Source organism: Cetorhinus maximus, chromosome 22 (genome assembly GCF_964194155.1).
Source record: "Cetorhinus maximus chromosome 22, sCetMax3.hap1.1, whole genome shotgun sequence".
NCBI lineage: Eukaryota > Metazoa > Chordata > Chondrichthyes > Lamniformes > Cetorhinidae > Cetorhinus > Cetorhinus maximus.
The window spans coordinates 50501110-50521485 of NC_135900.1; the positions used below are offsets into that span (position 1 = coordinate 50501110).

The window sequence follows — 20376 nt, forward strand, 5'->3', positions numbered from 1 at the left end:
CAAATGAAGTCATATGGGTTGAACTGAGCATCACAAAAGGGGCAATCACAGAAAGTATGTCATATACTCAGAAATGGTCGAGGGAGATAACAATAGGTAGAAGACAAATATAGGAGGTATGGAACAGGGGGTGGGAATGGCCTACGGTGTTGGGGTGGAACGGAGGACAGTATGAGGGGGATGAAAGGGATGGGATGGGTCTGGCATGAAAGAGATAGCATGGGATAGATAGAATGGCACGGGATAGGGATTTAAAGAAGTACCTTTGCAATAAAGATACTATTTTGCCTCAAATGTTTTGCAGATCTCCGCTAGTAGGGCGGTAAAAGTAGGGGATTTCAACTATCCTAATGTTAACAGGAATAGAATCAGTGTCAAAGGATACTAATAATGTACTTATGAGAACAATTTTTAGCCAGTACATAATTCAATAAGAAAAGGGGCAGTCCAAACAAAGTGTTTAGAGAATGAAGCTGGGCAGGTGAGACAGCAGTAGTGATCATAATTCAGTATAGGGGGTGCAGGGGTGAAATTAAAAAGGAAATCAGGAAAGCAAAGAGAGGGCATGAAAAAGATATTGGCAAGTAAAATCAAGGGAAATGCAAACATGTTTTGTAAATACTCAAAGAGTAAGAGGATATGAAAGGAGTAGGGTCGATTAGAGGCCAAAGAGATAACTTGTGTGTTGGGAGGAAAATGTGGCCATGGTTCTTAAAGAGTACTTTGTCCGTCTTCATAAAAGAGGGGGGCAATGCAGACTTTGTAATTAGGGAGGAGTGTGAAATATTGGATGGGATAAACCAGAGACAGAAGAAATGTTAAGGAGGTCTGTATTTTTGAAAATAGATAAATTGCCAGTCCCAGTTGAAATGTATCCCAAGTGCTAAGGGGAGCATGGGAGAAACAGTGGAGACTGTGACCATCATTTTCCAATCCTCTCTGGCTACAGACCTAGTGCTGTAAGATTGGAGAACTGTTAACACTGTACCGTGGTTTAAAAAGGGAGGAAGGAATAGACCGAGTAATTACAGGTCATTCAACTTAACTTCAATGGTGGAAAAATTTCTGATGGACAGTATAAATCATTATTTAGAAAGTCACAGATTAATCAAGGGCAATCAGCATGGATTTGTTAATGGAAGGTCTTACTAACCTGATTAACTTGATTGATTTTTTGAGTTACAAGGTGGGTCAGTGAGGGCAGCACATTTGATGTGGTCCACATGGATTTTAGCAAGGCTTTTGATAAGGTCCCAAACATAGCAGACTGGTCAGCAAAGTAAAAGCCCATGGCATGCTTGGGAAAGTGGCAAGTTGGATCCATGTTGGCTGAGTGGTTAAGAAGCAAAGGGCAATAGTCAACAGGTATTTTTTATAACTGGAAGGTTGTTTCCAGTAGGGTTCTGCAGGAATGAAAACTTGTGGCAAGCAGACTTGGAGCTCCACCTTTTCAATGCTACAGCCCTTGCTTTTCGTGGTACATATCAATGATTTAACATTAAATGTAGGGGCTTGCTAAAATGATTAAGATGACATACGGAATACATATATTTTATGTTTCAGCTAATAAAGCTAAGTGCAAGGAGGTTACACTAGAACTGTATAAAACACCAGACAGGCTACAGCTAAAAGTACCGTATCATCTTCTTCCCTTCATAGGCAGTGCCTTGGGATCGAGGATGACTTGCTTCCACCCTGATTCAATGGGTTCTAAAATGGCTGAGAAGTCCAATGTGCAATCTGCAGACTCTGCCATAGGGCAAGTGGCACTTGAAAGGTTGGATAGAGAGGCTGTGAGATTTGTACACTCCCTCTGATGCCTCCACTGCACCTCTGCACATTCCCGAAGTCTCTCAATGTGTTCAGTGCCATGCCAAATGAGCCTCTTCCCTTTTTTTATTTATTTGCCCACAAGATGTGGGCATCACTGACTAGGTCAGCATTTGTTGTCCATCCCTAATTGCCCTTGAGAAGGTAGTGGTGACTGCTCCTTGATCCACTGCAGTCCATATCAAGTATGTACAGCCACAGTGCTGTTAGGGAGTTCCAGGATTTTGACCCAGCAACAAGGAAGGAATGGTGATATAATTCCAAGTCAGGATGGTGTTCCCTTGGAGGGGAACTTGCAGATGGTGCTGTTGCCATGCAGCTGCTGCCCGTGTCCTTCGAGGTGGTAGTGGCTGTGGGTTTGGAAGGTGCTGCTGAACAGCCTTGGTGAGTTGCTGTAGTGCACCCTTGTGGATGGTATAAACTGCTGCCACTATGGTGGCGCAGGGAGTGAATGAGGGGCTGTAGATTTATAGCAATTGGTCGAATGATTAAAGAGGAATCAGAGAAATGTTTTCACACAGAGGGTGATTCAAATCTGGACCTCAGTGTCTAAGAGGGTAGTAAAGGCGGAAACCCTCAAGACGCATTTTTTAAAAATGCTTCAAGTGCCATAATATACAGGGTTACAAACCAAGAGCTGGAAGGTGGATTACGCCTGAAAGGTCTTTTTCAGCTGGCAAAGACTTGGGCCAAATTGTCCCCTTCTGTAAATTTCCCATGTTTCTACATTTGTATCCTCGTCCCTCACTCCCAATCACCTAATACCATTTCACCCTCAATCCAGCACCCATCCCCATTTACTCTTCACCCATGCCACTTATACTTGCATCACTCCCTTCCTTGCATTACCACTGCCCCATCAAACCATCTTCTCACTACCTGCATCCTTCCATCCCACTCACTGCAGGGATCTCTACTTACCCAATCACTTACATTTCCTCTCTGCTTCCCCACCAGCTTCAAAGGTTTTTGCTTTTGTGCAATAAATAGCCTATGGTTTCACTGAAGAGGGAGGAGAGTGGCTCCAACAAGATGATGGGGTGGGAAGGCTGGTGAGTGTTTGAAAAATGTAATTTTTTTTAATATACTGACTACCAGGGGGAACAAACCCAAGAGAGAGATAGCTCATGAGTGTAGCAGCACCACATAGCACAGAGAACTGAAAGCCAAGCATGTTAGTGTATATATGTATATATATATATATATATATATATCTTACGATTAAAAGTAATACCCAAATATAACAAAGAAACTGTAACAGCAGAATTAAGGTGAACAGGACATGCATGCCACTCACCGTACTTTAATATATAGCTCTCTCTGTTGCTGTCTTAGTGAATTCTAAGTTTTATAAGATCAGCAGTGTTTCAAAGAATACCACTGTCAGACACTAACTGATCAGCATGAGGGCAGATTTGGAACTGGAGGGGGCCAGGGTCTGGTAAGAAGAAGTTGAGAAGGATTTTGAGTGAGTTCCAAGGTTAGGGAGCAGTAAGAGTAGGGCAATGAGAACAACATAGGTCCTTGAATCTGGGAGCCTGGGAAAGGAAGGTCTCAAGGAACGGGAGCAGTCCTGCATTAGAGAGCTGCAACGGTGTGGTCATGAAGAATTCTAAGCACAAAGTGTATCCTGAGATCTGAGCGGGGAAGAGGGAGGACTGAACCTGTAAACGTGTTTTTGTGGTCACTCAAGTCAGATAGCAGTAGGGGAGGCAAGATCCAACAGCCTTAGAGGGCAATGGGTGAATGGGACTCAAATAACCTTTGACCCTTTTGAATCAAGTGTCACATGACCCTGAGCAACTATGCTGTTAAAATACTCCCTGCCCATCATCCTATCGTCAAAGGTTCTAATCTTTACGTTACTATCTTACAGCATAGTATACTTAGTGAATATGCCAACTTATAGTCTTTAAATTAACTAATTAAAAAAAGATTATCTCAAAACACAAAAAAAATTAAAATCTCAACTTCTGTATAAAAATGTGCACTTTTATGCCAGAAAAATGGTTCAGAAGAGAAAAATGTTTCAACTATATTTTCACCTGAAATACAGGGTTGCCATGACTGACATGTACAGCAGCCAAACAGAAGGAAATAAGCTAGAACTGCTGCTAACCACAGATGTGTTAATCACACGTGTTGTCTAAGTCAGCAGCTGGTGACAGTAAAAGAGCAATATTTTAACTATGAAGCTATATAAGTGCTTATTTCCAACTTTTTTGGAAAAGGTGAAGAAATTTCACAGAATGGAAAAGACATCCTTTATTCCAACTCATATCTACTGATGCATGCTAGGAAATCAGAACAAAATGACAATCTTAAAATGACAGCTAAGAGTGAGGAGTGAATAAGGAGTGAGATCACATCAAGGCTATTGGAACTCTGGAACATTCTTCCCCCAAAAAGCTGTGGATGTTGGTACAATCGAACATTTTTTTAAGCCTACTGTATCAAACGATATGGAGCAAATTTGGTAAATGGATTGAGGTACAGATCAGCTAAAAGCTAATGAATGGCAGAACAGGCCCAAGGGGCTGAATAATCTACACCTGTTCCTGTATGAGTATAAAATTTAACATTATCATTCAATTATACAAAACTCAATCTTTCACTTAAAAGGCTCCCAACAACTAGATTCGGATATACACATATACACAGCACTGAACTGACCAAAGGTATCTGGACACATAATTGCATAGCATGTACACATGTAATGTAATTATGTGCAAGCAGCTGCATAAAATGTCTGCATGGTTAAATTGAACAGTAGCTTATGAACATTCTCCTGCATCTCTCCACCCCCTTCAGGCTCAAAACAATTCAACCTGTATTTGAATCAAGGTTGACTGCACTCATGCTGTGGAGTACAGTCAAAAGGTGAAGCCAGGCAACAGAACAGAAAGCTGCTTCCCACTAAACAGATCGTCACTTCTTGAAAATCTTTCACAAAGACTGTGGCAACATCACTTGGAGACTTTTGTGCATTATTGTTGTGGATTCAGAGGACCGTGGCGTTTATGATTGAGAAAATGAACCTGGCAAGTAACCAGCAAAATAATTCAGAGGTAAGTTTTTGAAGCTCTCCCAGCCTTGTAATCCAAGACTGGAATTGCAATCAGGAAAATTGCTGTTCGGGATACAAAATTTGGAATAATGGTACTGAATTCACAGGCTAATGTTACGTGCCTGAGTGGTGAAGAAGTAGGGTCAAGCCCCATATCACTTTTCGTCAGTCTGAACTATAGAAAAGAACACATCAAATGCAGAAATCTTGAAATGTGGGGTGGTAGGGGCACAGAGAAGACAAAAATCATCCAATAGTTATAGTTAATCATATCCTAATACTTATTTACATGGGATGCTTGTGGAAGCTCATTGCCTCAATTGCAGGCAATATGTCAGACAGGTGAAAGGGATTTCAAAAAAGTTTAGATAATGTATCGTATTTTTTAATGTCTGTTAAGCTCCTATTAGCTTTGACAGAATTCTAAGTACTCGAGTGATTTATATTATTTGCTTCCTTGTTTGTTGGTAAAGAGTGTGGAGGGCAAGAAAGCTTAATCACCAGTTAACATTTTTCACTAATCCAACAGATTAACTGGAAGCTTTTTGTGGAAATAAAAAACATCCAAGTGCATTTAACATCTTAATGTTTCAATAAGTTTAACAAAGGAAAATCAACAGTTTTTTGAAAAGTTTAGGGATTTTGGAACTTCCAAGGTTATTTTTCCAATATCTAACTCACATCAAATTAAAACCACAGAACTGCTCCCAGGACTGAGGACTGTAATTAATCTGAAATAATTACATAGAATGTACAGCACAGAAACACTCGGCCCAATTAGTCTGGCCGGGGTTTTACTCCACACATATCCTCAGATTCCATCAAATGCATTTCAGCACATCTTTTTATTCCCTTCTCACTTGTGTTTTTTTAATTCTTCCATGGGACATAAGCATCAGCGGCAAGGACAGCACTTGTCGCCCATCCCTAATTGCCCTTGAGGAGCTGATGGTGAACAGCATTCTTGAACCACTGCGGCCCTTCTAGTCTAAGTACACCCACAGTGCTGTTAGGAAGGAAGGGAGTTCCAGGATTTTGACCCAGTGACAGTGAAAGAATGGTAATATGGTTCCAAATCAGGATGGTGCCAACTTAGAGATGAGGTGACGTGACGTTCCCATGAGTCTGTTGCACTCATCTTTCTCGGTGGTAGAGGACACAGGTTTGGAAGATGCTGTCGAAGGAGCGTTGGCAAGTTGCTGCAGTGCATTTTGTCTATGGTATACACTGCTGCCACTGTGCACTCGTGGTGGAGGATCTATTCATTTAGTTTCTTTTGCATCCAAGCTATTTGCCTGAAGCACCACCTGTGGCAGTAAGTTCCACATTTTAATTACTGAGTAAAGAAATTTCCCCTCATTTTCTCCAGTGGATTTTTTAGCAACTAGCTTCTATTTATGACCTCTAGTTTTGGATTCTCCCATTAATGGAAACATTCTCTCTACATATACCCTGTCCAACCCATTCATGATTTTAAATACCTCTTAGGTTTCCTCAAAATCTTTTCTCTGAAGAAAAGAACCCCAATCCTGTTCCAGTCTTTCCAAATAGCTGTAATCTCAGTTCTGGTACCATCCTTGTCTTTCCCACACTATCTTCAGTGTTTCCACGTCCTTTTTTATTGCATGAAAACCAGCATTGTGTTACAGTGAAGGAAAATTAGAGGCACTTTGTAACCACTACTCTACATCTTCCTCACAGCAATGGTGAAACTGGAAGCCTATCTTATATACTGGTAGTAAAATCATTCCCAGGTAAAAGTTGAACCATGATTTTTAGCTCAAAAAAATCTTAATTTTTCATATACGTCATGTAAAAGTCAACCTCTTTCAAGGATCAAAGCCTAAAAATTTAATTTTCCTAAGACCCGTTACTTGGAACAGGATCCTACTCTGTGAATCTGCCCAAACCCACACAAGAACTGTTGTTAAATGAATCCCAGTGTGCCCTGCTCTGTTCCCTACTGTGAGTTCCATGCTTACATCTCCTGCAGCTGGCTCGAGGGGGCGCCCGTGTTACATTTGTTTGATTTTTCTCTCTCCAATGGTTTCTGAAAACCTTCGAAAATGTGGGGTTTGGGTTCTGCATGGCAGAGGGAAGCTGGATAAGGTGCTTTCCAGAATGGGATGGAATGTGCAATGCACAACAAAGAGCTAACCCACCATCCTGCTGTTCAATTAGAAAATAGATCACATTGGACTCAGCATTTTATCAAAAGGTAAGAATTAGACAGGAGTGCAATCAATCATTCGAGGACATTGTTAAGGCACACAGCCTCTTTCAAGGAATGTGGAAATGCTTTTACAAAAAGTTTAATTGTCGAACACTTGAGCCCACAAGGTGAGGTCCAAAACACATTACTGCTGATTATTGAAAGTAAGCCTATGATTTTGCACTTTTTAGTTGACGAAGCCACAGTCTTTTTTGGATTTCACTCAAGATTTTATTTTGGTCTTTGTTTCATGCTGGGTGAGCCCAAATCAAGCATGCATGTCTACCCCTCAAAATTATTATTTATGGTAAAGTCAACTCTTAGTCTTTGCCAAAGCGGTCTCAAAAATTCAACATTTACATGGGCATAAGTTTAAAAAAAACTGCACCTGAACATGTATGTTATGTCTTAAGATTGGTAAAAGGAAATTAATGTGACAATCTTAAATAGAATTGGCTTATTTTATTCAATAGATAGGTACTCGTAATAACAGCTATTCTTTTACCTTTTTAGAACCATAAATAGTTACAGCACAGAAAGAGGCCATCAGCCCATCATGTCTGCACCAGCTCCCTGCAAGAGCAACTCACCCACTCCTCACCTTTTCCCCATAGTCCTGCCAATTTATTCTCTTCAGATAATTATCCAATACCTTTCTGAATGTGACTAAATCTGCCTCAGTGCACTCTGGCAGTTTATTCCAGATCCTAACCACTTGCTGAGTCAATAAAGTTTTTTCTCATGTCACTTTTGTTTCTTTTGCCATTCACCTTAAATAAGTGGCCTCTGACACTCAGCTCCAAAGGGAACAGGTTATTGTCCAGACCCCTCAATTTTGAACACCTCTATACTCTCAATATTCTCGATGTCAGGAGAATAGTCCCAACTTCTCCAATCTATCCTCATAACTTAAGTCCCTCTTTCCTAGGACCATTCCTGTCAATATTTTCTGCACCTTCTAATACCTCAGCCTTCCTAAATTGCGACGTCCAGAATTGGACACAATACTCATGCTGAGGCCAAACCAGTGTTTTAGAAAGGTTCACTATGACCTCCCTGCTTTTGTTCTCTGTACCTCCATTTATAAAGCCCAGGACCCCATTTGGTGTCTCAACCTACCGTGCTACCTCCAACAATTTAGCACATATACCCAGGTCTCTCTGTCTCTGCACCCACATTAGAATTGTACCCTTTATTTTATATTGCCTCTCCTCGTTCTTCCTACCAAAGTGCATCACTTCACACCTCTTTGCATGAAATTTCACCTGCCACGCATCCACCCATTTCACCAGACCATCTAGATCCTTTTTAAGTTTAACACTATCCTGCTCACAGTTAACAATACTTTTAGTTTTGTGTCATCTGCAAATTTTGAAATTGTACCCTGCACACTCAAGTGTAGGTCATAAATATAAATCAGGAAAAGCAGTGGTCCAAACAACAATTCCGATGGAAACCCACTATATAACTTCCTTCAGACCCTCTGTTTCCTGTTATTCAGCCAATTTTATACCCAGACTGTCACTGTCCCTTTTATGCCATAGGCTTAACTTTGCTGACAAGCCTGTTACATGGCACTTTAATCAAACGCCTTTGGAAGTCCACATCAACCACAACCTCCTTATCAATCCTCCCTATTATATCAAAAAAGTTCAAGTTAGTTAAACATAATTTGCCCTTCAATCCATGCTGGATTTCCTTAATTAATTCACATTTTTCCAAGTAACTGTTAATTTACTCACTGATTACTGTTCTAAAAGTTTTCCTACCACCAAGGTTAAACTGACTGGCCTGCAGTTGTTGGGTTTATCCTTACACCATTTTTTAAAAAATATAAAACAGGGGCATAACATTTGCAATTCCCCAGTTCGCTGGCACCACCCTGTATCCAAGAAGGATTGCAAGATTATGGTGAGTGCTGCCTCAATTTCCACCCTTCCTTCCCTCAGTATCCTTAGGTGTTTCCCACCCAGTCCAGGCGGCTTATCAACTTTAAGTACAGACAGCCTTTTTAATACTTCCTCTTCATCAATTTTTAGCACATCCAGTGTCTCAGCTACCTCCTCTTTCTCTATGACTTGAGCAGCATCATCTTCCTTGGTCAAGGCAGATGTGGAGTACTCATTTAGTACATCAGCCATGCCTGCTACCTCCAAGTGTAATTCCCCTTTTTGGTCCTTAATGAGCCACAATCCTCCTTTTACCAGCTTTTTACTATTTATTTGCTTATAGAAGACTTTTGGATGACCTTTGTGTTGGCTGACAGTCTCTTCTCACGCTGCTGCTTTCATTTCTTTTTTCACTTCCCCTCTGAACTTTGTATATTCAGATTGATTTTCACTTGTATTATCAACCCACAGCAATCTGGTTGACTCTTAAATGCCCTCTGGAATGCCGAGCAAGCCACTTATTTAAATCAAACTGCTACAGAAGATTGGTTAAGGAATAAACCGGGTGGACCACCTGACATCGACCAGCCACCAGAAACAACAACAGCAAACTCAGCCCTACCAATATTGCCAAGTCATCCTTACTAACATCTGGGGGCTTGTGCCAAAATTGAGAGAGCTCTCCCACAGACTAGTCAAGCAACTGCCTGACAGGCATACTCATGGAATCATACCTAACAGATCATGTACCAGACACTACCATCACCTTCCCTAGGTATGTCCTGTCTCACCAGCAGGAAAGAACCAACAGAGGTGGCGGTGCACATACAGTTGGGAGGGAGCTACCCAGGAAGTCTTCAACATCGACTCAGGGCACCACGAAGATTCATGGCACCAGGTCAAACATAGGCAAGGAAACCTCCTGCTGCTTATCATGTACTGTCCCCCCATCAGCTGATCAATCAGTACCCCTCCATGTTGAACACCACTTGGAGGGAGCACTGAGGGTGGCAGGGGTATAAAATGTACTCTAGGTGGGGACTTTAATGTCCATCAACAAGAGTGTCTCGGACGCACCACCTTCAGACTGAGCTGGCCGAGTCCTAAAGGACATATTTGCTAGACTGGGTCTGCGGCAGGTAGTTAAGGAACCAACAAGAGGGAAAAACATACATGACCTCATCCTCACCAACCTGCCTGCCACAGATGCATCTGTCAATGACAGTATCGACAGTCCTTGTGGAGACGAAGTCTCATCTTCACGCTGAGGACACTCTCCATGTTGTGTGGCACTACCACCATGCTAGATGGGATAGATTTTGAACAGATCCAACAGCTGAAGACTCGGCAACCATGAGGCACTGTTGGGCATCAACAGCTGCAGAATTGTACTCAACCACAATCTGTAACCTCATGGCCTACATATCATTCACTCTACCATTACCACCAAGCAAGGGGATCAACTCTGGTTCAAAGAGGAGTGCAGGATGGCATACCAGGGATACCAAAAAATGAGGTGCCAACCTGGTGAAGCTACAACACAGGACTACTTGCCAAACAGCATAAATAGCAAGCAAGAGACAGAGCTAAGCAATTCTACAACCAACAGATCAGATCTAAGCTCTGCAAGCCTGCCACATCCAGTCGTGAATGTTGGAAGGACAATTAAATAACTCACTGGAGGAGCAGACTCCACAAATATCCCCATCCTCAATGATGGGGGAGCCCAGCACATATCACAGAATTATTATGGTGTAGAAGGAGGCCTTTTGGCCCATCATGTCCGCACTGGCTCTCTGAGCATTTTAACTTAATGCCAATCTCCTTCCTTTTCACCATAACCCTGCACATTTTTTCTATTTAAATAATCATCCAATGCCCTCTTGAATGCCTCAATTGAATCTGCCTCCACCACACTTCCAAGCAGTGCATTCCAAACCCTAACTACTCGCTGTGTGAAGTAGACTTTTCTCACCTCAATTTGCTTACTTTTGCAAAACACTTTAAACTGCGCCCTCTGGTTCTCGATCCATTTATGAGCGGGAACAGTTTCTCCCTAGCTACTCCGCCCAGACCCCTCATGATCTTGAAAACTTCTATCAAGTCCCCTCTCAGCCTTCTCCTCTCCAAGAAAAACAGTCCCAACTTCTCCAATCTTTCCTCATAACTGAAGTATCTCATCCCTGGAACCATTCTCATAAACCTCTTCTGCACTCTTTAACATCCATCCTATAGTGTGGCGCCCAGAACTGTACACAATACTCCAGCTGAGGTCTAACCAGTGTCTTATGCAAGTTCATGATAACCTCCCTGATCATGTACTCTATGCTCCTATTATTGAAGCTTAGAATACTGTATGCTTTAGAAACAGCTGTCTTTACCAGGCCACCTTTAATGCCATATGTACATATACACCCAGTCTCGCTGCTCCTGCACACCCTTTAGAAAAGTACCCTTTATTTTATACTGTCTCTCCATGTTCTTTGTACCAAAGTGAATCACTTCACACTTCTCCGCATTGAGCTTCATCTGCCACCTGTTTGCCCATTCCACCAATGTCCTTTTCAAGTTCTACACTGTCCTCCTCACAGTTTACAATTCTCCCAAGTTTTGTGTCATCCGCAAACTTTGAAATTGTCCCCTGATAGATGCCAGTTTTAAGCCAATTTGATTCACTCCATGTGATATCAAGAAACAGCTGAAGGCACCGGATACTGCAAAGGCTATGGGCCCTGACAATATTCCAGAAATAATTTTGAAGGATTGTGCTCCAGAACTTGCCACACCCCTAGCCAAACTGTTCCAGTACAGCTACAACACTGGCATCTATCCAGAAATGTGGAAAATTGCCCAGATACGTCCTGCACACAAAAAGCAGGACAAATCTAACCAGGCCAATTGCCGCCCCATCAGTCTACTCTCAATCATCAGTAAAATGATGAAAGGAGATCATCAACAGTGTCATCAAACGGCACTTGCTTAGCAATAACCTGCTCACTGATGCTCAGTTTGGTTTCTGCCAGGATCACTCAGCTCCTGATTTCATTTAAGGCCTTGGTCCAAAGATGTACAAATGAGCTGAAATCAAGAGGTGAGAGGAGAGCGAGTGCCCTTGAAATCAAGGCAGCATTTGACTGAGTGTGGCATCAAGGATCCCTAGAAAAACTGGAGTCAATGGGAACCGGGGGCATGGAAGAGGAGACTCTCCACTGGTTGGAATCATACTGAGCACAAAGGAAGATGGCTGTGGTTGTTGGAGGTCAATCTTCTCAGCTCCAGGACATAGCTGAATGAGTTCCTCAGGGTAGTGTCCTGGGCCCAACTGCCTTCAGCTGCCTCATCAATGACCGTCCTTCGATCATAAAGGTCACCGCTCCTCCATTGTCACTGGGTCAAAATCCTGGAACTACCTCCCTAACAGCACTGTGGGTGTACCCACACCACATGGACTACAACAGTTCAAGAAGGCAGGTCACCACCTTCTCAAGGGCAAGGGATATTCACTGATGATTGCACAATGTTCAGCACCATTCACGACTCTTCAGATACTGAAGCAGTCCAAGTCTAAATGCAGTAAGACCCAAACAATATCCAGGCTTGGGCTGACATAGGCAAGTAACATTTGCACCACACAAGTGGCAGGCAATGACCATCTCCAACAATAGAGAATCTAACCATCGCCTCTTGACATTCAATGGCATTTCCATCACTGAATCCCCCACAAACACCACCCAGGGGTTTACCATTGACCAGAAACTAAATTGGACTAGCTATATAAATACTGTGGCTACAAGAGCAGGTCAGAGGCTAGGAATCCTGCGGTGACTAACTCACCTCCTGACTCCCCAAAGCCTGTCCACAATCTACAAGGCACAAGTCAAGACTGTGATGGAATACTCCCAACTTGCCTGGATGAATGCAATTCTAACAACACTCAACATGCTTGACACCACCCAGGACAAAGCAGCCTGATTGATTGGCATCCCATCCACAAACATACACTCCTTCCACCACTAACACACAGTGGCAGCAGTGTGTACCACCAACAAGATGCATTGCAGAAACTCACCAAAGCTCCTGAGGCAGCACCTTCCAAACCCACATCTGTGACCATTTAGAAGGACAAGGGCAGCAGATACATGGACTTCCATCACCTGGAAGTTTCCCTCCAAGCCACTCACCATCCTTGGAAATATATCATCGCTCCTCCATTGTAGCTGGGTCAAAATCCTGGAACTACCTCCCTAACAGCACTGTGGGTGCACCTACACCACATGGACTACAACAGTTCAAGAAGGCAGCTCACCACCTTCTCAAGGGCAATTAACGATGGGCAATAAATGCTGGCTTAGCCAGTAACATCCATATCCCACAATAAAAAAACCCCAACATCTATTTCTTTTTCTGCTTCAACTTACTCTCCCTCTCCATCATCCACGGAGATCTGGATTTGTTTGTCCTACCTTTCCCCCTGGTAGAAATGTATCTCCACTGTACCAGAACCATCTCCTCTTTAAAAGCAGCCCATTGTTCCTCAATTCTTGTGAAGTATTTATCAATCTACACTTCTATCTATATTTAGTAACATAACAGTAGCTGGATGATATCCTGTCATTTTTAAAACTACTTTGAATTTAATGTTCCTGAAACATTGCATCTCATCCTATTAACTAAAATACCATTTGAAGTACTTCCCCTTGTGGAACATGAGGATAGTGGATAGCAAGAACTAGGCAGTTGGTTGAAAGCTCAATGATTGGGAGAAAGGAGGTAGAAATGCACAGATAGTAATTTGAAAAACCCAATCCGCTAGGAAGGCAAAATCAAGGCTGGGGGAGACTGGAAAAAAATGGTCACCAAGTTGAGACAACTGGTGTCATGTCAACAGCATACACATGGAATTCCAATGACTGTATATTATGTCAGATTTGAGAGACAACATGAGGAAAGGAAGTAGCCAAAAGAGAAAATCTAACAGACAATTTCAAAGAAATGTTATGGAGTTTGGAGATGGCACAGTACTTAAGGAAGAAATAGAAATTCGTGATGCAGTGATGACTGAGCAGATAAATAGGCTGAGGGAAGGCTTTTTTGATGAGGGTGGAGGGAGGGGAGATAGCTCTGGATTTGGAAGTAAGGAAGACTATGCCTGAGGCAAGTATAACAATAATCCCAACTGAAATGGAATCAGCGGTTTGCAGCAGACATTAGAAGCTCGGTGCAAGGGGTGAAATTAAGGGAACAGGATCATAGAAATTTACAACACACCATGCCCATGCCAGTTAAAAAAGAACAACCCAGCCTAATCCCACATTCCAACTCTGTCGTCTTGTCCACTACAGCACTTCAAGGGCATATCCAAGTATATTTTAAATGAAAAGAGGGTTTCTGCTTCTACAACCCTTTCAAGCAGAAAGTTCCAGGTGTTCATCGCCCTCAACATGCGTCCAATCCATCTATCAATTACTTTAAATTTATGATCCCTTGTAATTGCCCTCTCCACTTAGGGGATTAGATCCTTCCTATCCACCCTATCTGGGCCTCTGATTATTTATGCACATCAATTAAGTCTCCTCTCAGCCTCCGCTATTCCAAAGAAAACAACCCTAGTCTATCCAATCTTTCCTCAACTAAAGTTCTCCAGTTCCAGGAACATTTTTGTCAATCTCCTCCATACCCTATCTCATGCGGTCACATTCTTCCTGGAATGCGGTGACCAGAACAGTACACAATGCTCTGGCTGTAGCCTAACTCGTGTTTTATTCAGTTCTAACATAACCTCCCTGTGCTTATATTCCATGCCTCAACTAATAAAGCAAAGTATCCTACATGCCTCCTTAATCACCTAACCTAACCACTATCTGCAGGGATCTGCTCTCCAAGGAGACTCTGTTCCTCCCACTTTTCAGTATCTTAACATTTGTTTTTTCTCTTGTCTTCTCTCCCAAATTTATTCCTTCAAAATTTATCTAGATTAAATTCCATTTGCCACTTTTCTGTCCACTTGGCCAGGCAATTTATATTCTTCTGGAGTCTACAGTTTCCTTCTTTTCATTGATAAACACCTCAAAAAGGATGGAACCTAGTGCAGAGTCCTGCAGAACCCCACTGGAAACACAGTCTTCCAGTCACAACACACCCAACCATTACCCTATGCTCCCTGTGAATGAGCTAATATTGCATCCAACTTGCCGTCTTCCCTTGGATCTCATGAGCTTTTATTTCTTTGGCCAGTCTTCCATATAGGGCCTTGTCAAAGCCTTCCAATAATTTCTCACCACCGATGTGAGTCTAACTGTCCTGTTCATTTCTCCCTTTTTAAACAATGGTACATTAGTAACCCTCTGGCACCATACCTATAGCCAGAGGGATTGGAAAATGACGCTCAGAGATTTTGCTGTTGCCTCCGATGCTTCTCTTCGCTGCCTAAGGTGCAATTCATCCACACAGGACCATTTATCTACTTTCAAAGATGCCCAACCCCTTATTATTTCCCCTTTCAATGTTGATCCTTCCAGTATTTCATACTTCTCATTAACTACAGTCTGCATTGTCCCCTCTTTTGTGAATGCAGACACAATAGGCTACAAGGGCACAGTGAGACGAGCGAGAGGGAAAGTGAATCTGGATGGTTGAAGGCACTGCAATCAATGGTGGTGTAAAGGAAGAACAAGGGGTAAGAGTTAGAAGAAATTAGAATTCTAGCTGGGGGGATGGTGGTCTTGAAGAGGTCATAGAACTAAAGGGTGGGAAAGGGGGCAGCAAGTTGATGAGATTTGAACACTAGGAACAGTAGAGTAAGGGTTGGGTTGCGCATTTTAACACCATCTGTGCCATCTTAACCTAACCTGCCCAGCAGGAAACATTCAAGAACAGACTGTATGCCCAGAATTAAACACAAGAACAATTTTATTAAATTTGCGATAAGGTGATTTGAGTGGGACCTTGTGCAGGAAAGGATACAGCATGAGTTGAAGGTTACAGAAGGCGAAATATGGGAAATTTGCCAAGGGAACACTGAAAACAAGACTGGAAGTGATTAAGCAATTGACAAGGCAGAAACAGAAATAATTTCTATTCCAGTGCATTACCTATGTAAAGCAGACATCATCTGCAAGAACACTCTCAAGAGTATTATTTTTGCACAGAAACATAAGCCAGAGGCCCAGGGTAATGATTTGGGGACACTGGCTCAAATCCCATTTACGCAACTAATGGAATTTGAATTCAAATAATGTTTTTTTAAATGCGGAATTGAACACTCATCTCAGTAATAGCGACCATGAAACTATCATTGATTTTGTAAAAATGATTCACAAATGCCCTGGAAGGTAATCTGTCATCCTGGCCTGCTCTGGCCTACAAGTGACTCCAGACCCACAATGTGGTTGACTTTAAACTGCTCTCAAGGGCAACTCAGAATCAGCAACAAATACTGACCTTGTCAATGTCACCCACATCCCGTGAATGAAAAAAAAATGTTCTCAACTTCCCCAGGATTATACCCTTAAAATACAGGTGGGAGGGGGGGAATGAATTCTTCTGAAGGATTGTGATTTTTTTTTCCCCCTTCTTTCCCTTCTTCATTGCTATTGTCTCTCCCCAACACATTTTCCAATTCAGAAGATAAACCAGGCAACTCACTATCAGGTTTTTATCTTGTCATCGAAAATGCACATATGAACCACCTGTCTATCTGTTTTAGCTTTTTGTTTTACAGAAAAATACATAACTTAATTCAGCATCACCACTTAAAAATAACATTCAAGTTTAGAAGCTCACCACGTGAAGCACTTGGAATAAATACATTCTGAAATAAGTCAAGTGTTTCTCTGGGGAGCAGAGTAGAACGCCACAAACAGTAGAAGCCAGTTGATCCCCCCCAGTGATTCTTGTGCTGCAAACAGCTTTGCAGCGTAACTAAAAGTTATATTACTGCACTCAAATGGCAACTACAGCTAGCCCCACACAGTATCAAAGTATGTTTTTTTAAAAAAGAGAACTTGAAATGTAGCATGGCTATTAGAGGCAGCCAAAGTACCACAAACCTAGCATGTACTTACACTGGTTACTCTACGATAGATCTGAGCAGCATTCTGGCATTCCGAGTATGGGTATTCTGAAGTTGCCATCTCTAGCATACACATTCCAAAAGCGTAAACATCAACAGACTCGTCATATTTTTCTTCGTACATCTCAGGAGCCATGAACTCAGGGGTACCTTAAATTAAAAGAACGTTTCAGACTCTAACAGACTGTCTCAGTGAGTAGAGGCTGTCGGTACTCACCGATGGATGACGATGACCTGTGGGGAAAGACAAAGTGGAGGCGAAGGAGAGCCCTTCTCAGTTACTCAGCAACCTACCAACTCAAGCTTTCTTCTGCAAGGCAATATATATGGTGTACAGCACAGAGATGATCCAATTAAACCCTGTACAACTGAACAAACACTCCTGCAATTACTAAGGCTGCCCAGTTACCCAGAAATAAAATGTTCAAATTTGAAATGCTCTTCATAGTGGAAACACATCATATACATAAGAGTTGAATGCGATCTCATTATCCTTTTTGTTCCATCTTATAATAATGGAAAAACAGTTGAGCTGCAACTTATGACAGCCCACCAATATTCCAAAATTCGTAACTGCTTCAAACACTTTGAAGGTCTAAATTACTTGCACTGAAAATTGCAACAAACTCAATATTATAAGAATATTAAAAAGGTGCAGAGTTTTCAGTTTGATTAACAGATCAATCTCCACAGACTCAAATAAAATTTAGTTGATGGGGTTCCTAAGAAAAAAAAAGTAATTAGGCTGGGCCATAGCTAGTTTCTGGCCAACTATGCTTTTTTTTTTACACCCTGTATCAGTAACCAAGTTGCCTTGCAAAGGAAAACTGGCACATAGTCAAAATGAAACATTCAATAATTTTGATCTTCAAATTATCAGAAAGGCAACTCACCACAGCCTTTATCTATCGCACTTACCGTTCAACTGCAGTACTGTTAGGTCTACTGCAGCTGGGAAAAGTAGATGTCCTACAGTTGAAAATACTTAGAATACAGAAAATTGAGTAAAGAGGGCTCAGCATAATAACCAGACAAAAAGAAATGAGACCCTGTTTATAGTTTCAGTTTTCTGAAACTAGCTTTCATAACAAAGATTAGAAAGCAGATGAATATCAAAGCATAGCAAAATAGGCCACAAGTTTTGCTAAATCCAATAATGCACACTAATCTATTTCAAAGTAATATCTGTAAAAGAAAAAAAAAATTCAATTTCCAAAGCCAACAGCCCACGAAGCAAGCTTCACTTCATGACAATCAACTTACCTATCACACTTTTTGCAAATGATGCCCTTTTTAGAGTAGCAAGGCCAAGATCCCCAACTTTAACTGATCCAGTAGGGCCTGTAATGAAGATGTTGTCACATTTCAAATCTCGGTGGATGATGGGTGGTGTACGAGTATGAAGAAAATGAAGACCCTTCAAGATTTGACGACACCAGCTTCGAAGCACCTTGATTTTCATTACCTTAAACCTCTTCAAATAACTGAAACAAAGATTGAGAAGACATTGATATCACAAGGAAATGCTATCTAAATGAACTGACTGGATACCCAAGTTCTGACAATTCTGTTCTTGCTCAAGCTCAGAAAAGTTTTAAAAACTCTCCAGACCAAATGTTCTTCTAATAAAAAAATAGTTTGATGTATTGTATGCATTGGATGGTATATGAGCACCTGCACATGTGGACCCGCACAGGAGTTTTTAAAGGCATAAACAGAGCTGGTCCCAAATCTCTCTCCCATTAATACAATGCTTTCCGAAATGATGGGGACTGGATGGCAAAGTGGGTTAAAACCCTGTATTTTCACTTCTGGGTGTAAATTCATTCCCGAGCTCTGATGGATTTAAGGATCAAAATAAATTTCAGTAGTCCAGAATTGATAGATATGGCTCACAAAGCTTAGCTATTTGGCACCATTAGCAATTGCATGAAGAAGCCTTAAGGGTGGCTAGTGAGTTTAACTCTGATTGTTCTGCTAAACATGACCGGAGGATGCTTTAATTGGAATATGTGGATTAAGTGCATGGAGTAATTTGCACGTTTCTTTCAGTCCTAAGCCTTTAGCAGAGTCCCAATGAAAGTTTACTCTCTCCCCCACCTGCCCAAATAAAATATAGCATTCATCAAACAAGGGTGGGGTAGCTCTGCTAATGAAGGATGAGAACAGCACAGTAGTGAGAAATGGTCTTGGCTAGGAGGATCAAGATATAAAATCAGTTTAGGTGAAGATAAGAAATAGCAAAAGAAAGTCATCACAAGTAGTAGTAGTTTATAAACTGACTTATACTTTGTCCCACAGTATAGTTAAGTCAAAAAATAATGGTGGCTTCTAAGAAAGGGACTGTAATAATCGTGGGTAATTTTAATCTTTATACAAATTGGACAAATCAAATTGGCAAAAGTAGCCTGGAGGAAGAGTTCAGAGAGTTTATTCGGGCCAGTGTTTTAGAACAATAAGTTCTAGAACCAACCAGGGAACCGCCTATTTTAGACCTGGTAATGTGCAATGAGACAGGATTAATTAATGACCTCAGAGTAAGGCATCCTCTAGGTATGAGGGTATGTTTTGATCACTGACTGAATATTAAATTGTGAGAGACGTGGGTCTGAAACTACTGCCTTAAACAAAGGTAATTACAAGGCAGAGTTGGCTACGGTGAAATGGGAAAATAGGTTAAAAGCAAAGACTGTACAGAAGCAGCAGCAGACATTTAAGGAGAAGATGTTTCATAACTCGCAACCAAGATATATTCCATTGCAAAAGAAAGACTCAATGAGAGGGATACACCACCTGTGGCTAACTGAGGAAGTAAAGGGTAGCATCAAATTGAAAGGAGGGGTGTACAATGCTGTGAAGATTAGTGGTATTCCAGATTTTTGGGAAAATTTTAAGAAACAAGCAAATGAAGAATAAAAAGTAATGCAGGGAAAATGAGAGAATGAGAGAAAACTAGCAAGAAATATAACAGACTGAAAAAGCTCCCACAAGTATCTAAAAATAAGTAAACATTGGTCCTTTATAGGGTGAGACTGGGGAATTTCCAATGGGAAATAAGGAACTGGCAGAGACTTTGAGCAAGAACTTTGCAGCTGCCTTCACAGTAGAAGGCACAAAAAGCAGAAAATCAAGAGGCAAAAGGGAGGATCTTAAAACAATCACCATCACTGGAGAAAAAGTACGAGGAAAATTGATGGGGCTGAAGTCTAACAAGTTCCCTAGTTCTGATGAGCTGCATCCTCAGGTCTTAAAAGAATTGGCTGCATTGGTTGTAATCTTCTAAAATTTCCTAAGTTCTGGAAATCAG

The 20376-nt window shown here is 41.5% G+C and overlaps 1 protein-coding gene across 10 annotated transcripts in view; it reads right to left on the bottom strand.

Annotated features, from left to right (window-relative positions):
* The window catches only part of LOC144696688 (serine/threonine-protein kinase WNK1-like), a 190685-nt gene that overhangs the window by 120488 nt on the left and 49821 nt on the right, over window positions 1-20376 (bottom strand). For all 10 annotated transcript variants that reach the window (XM_078568286.1, XM_078568285.1, XM_078568277.1 and 7 more), the window contains exons 3-4: window positions 18333-18553; window positions 17062-17219 (exon numbers count right to left, since the gene is read on the bottom strand). In XM_078568286.1, coding sequence (XP_078424412.1) covers window positions 17062-17219; window positions 18333-18553 — 379 coding nt within the window. The remainder of the gene's footprint in view (window positions 1-17061; window positions 17220-18332; window positions 18554-20376) is intronic.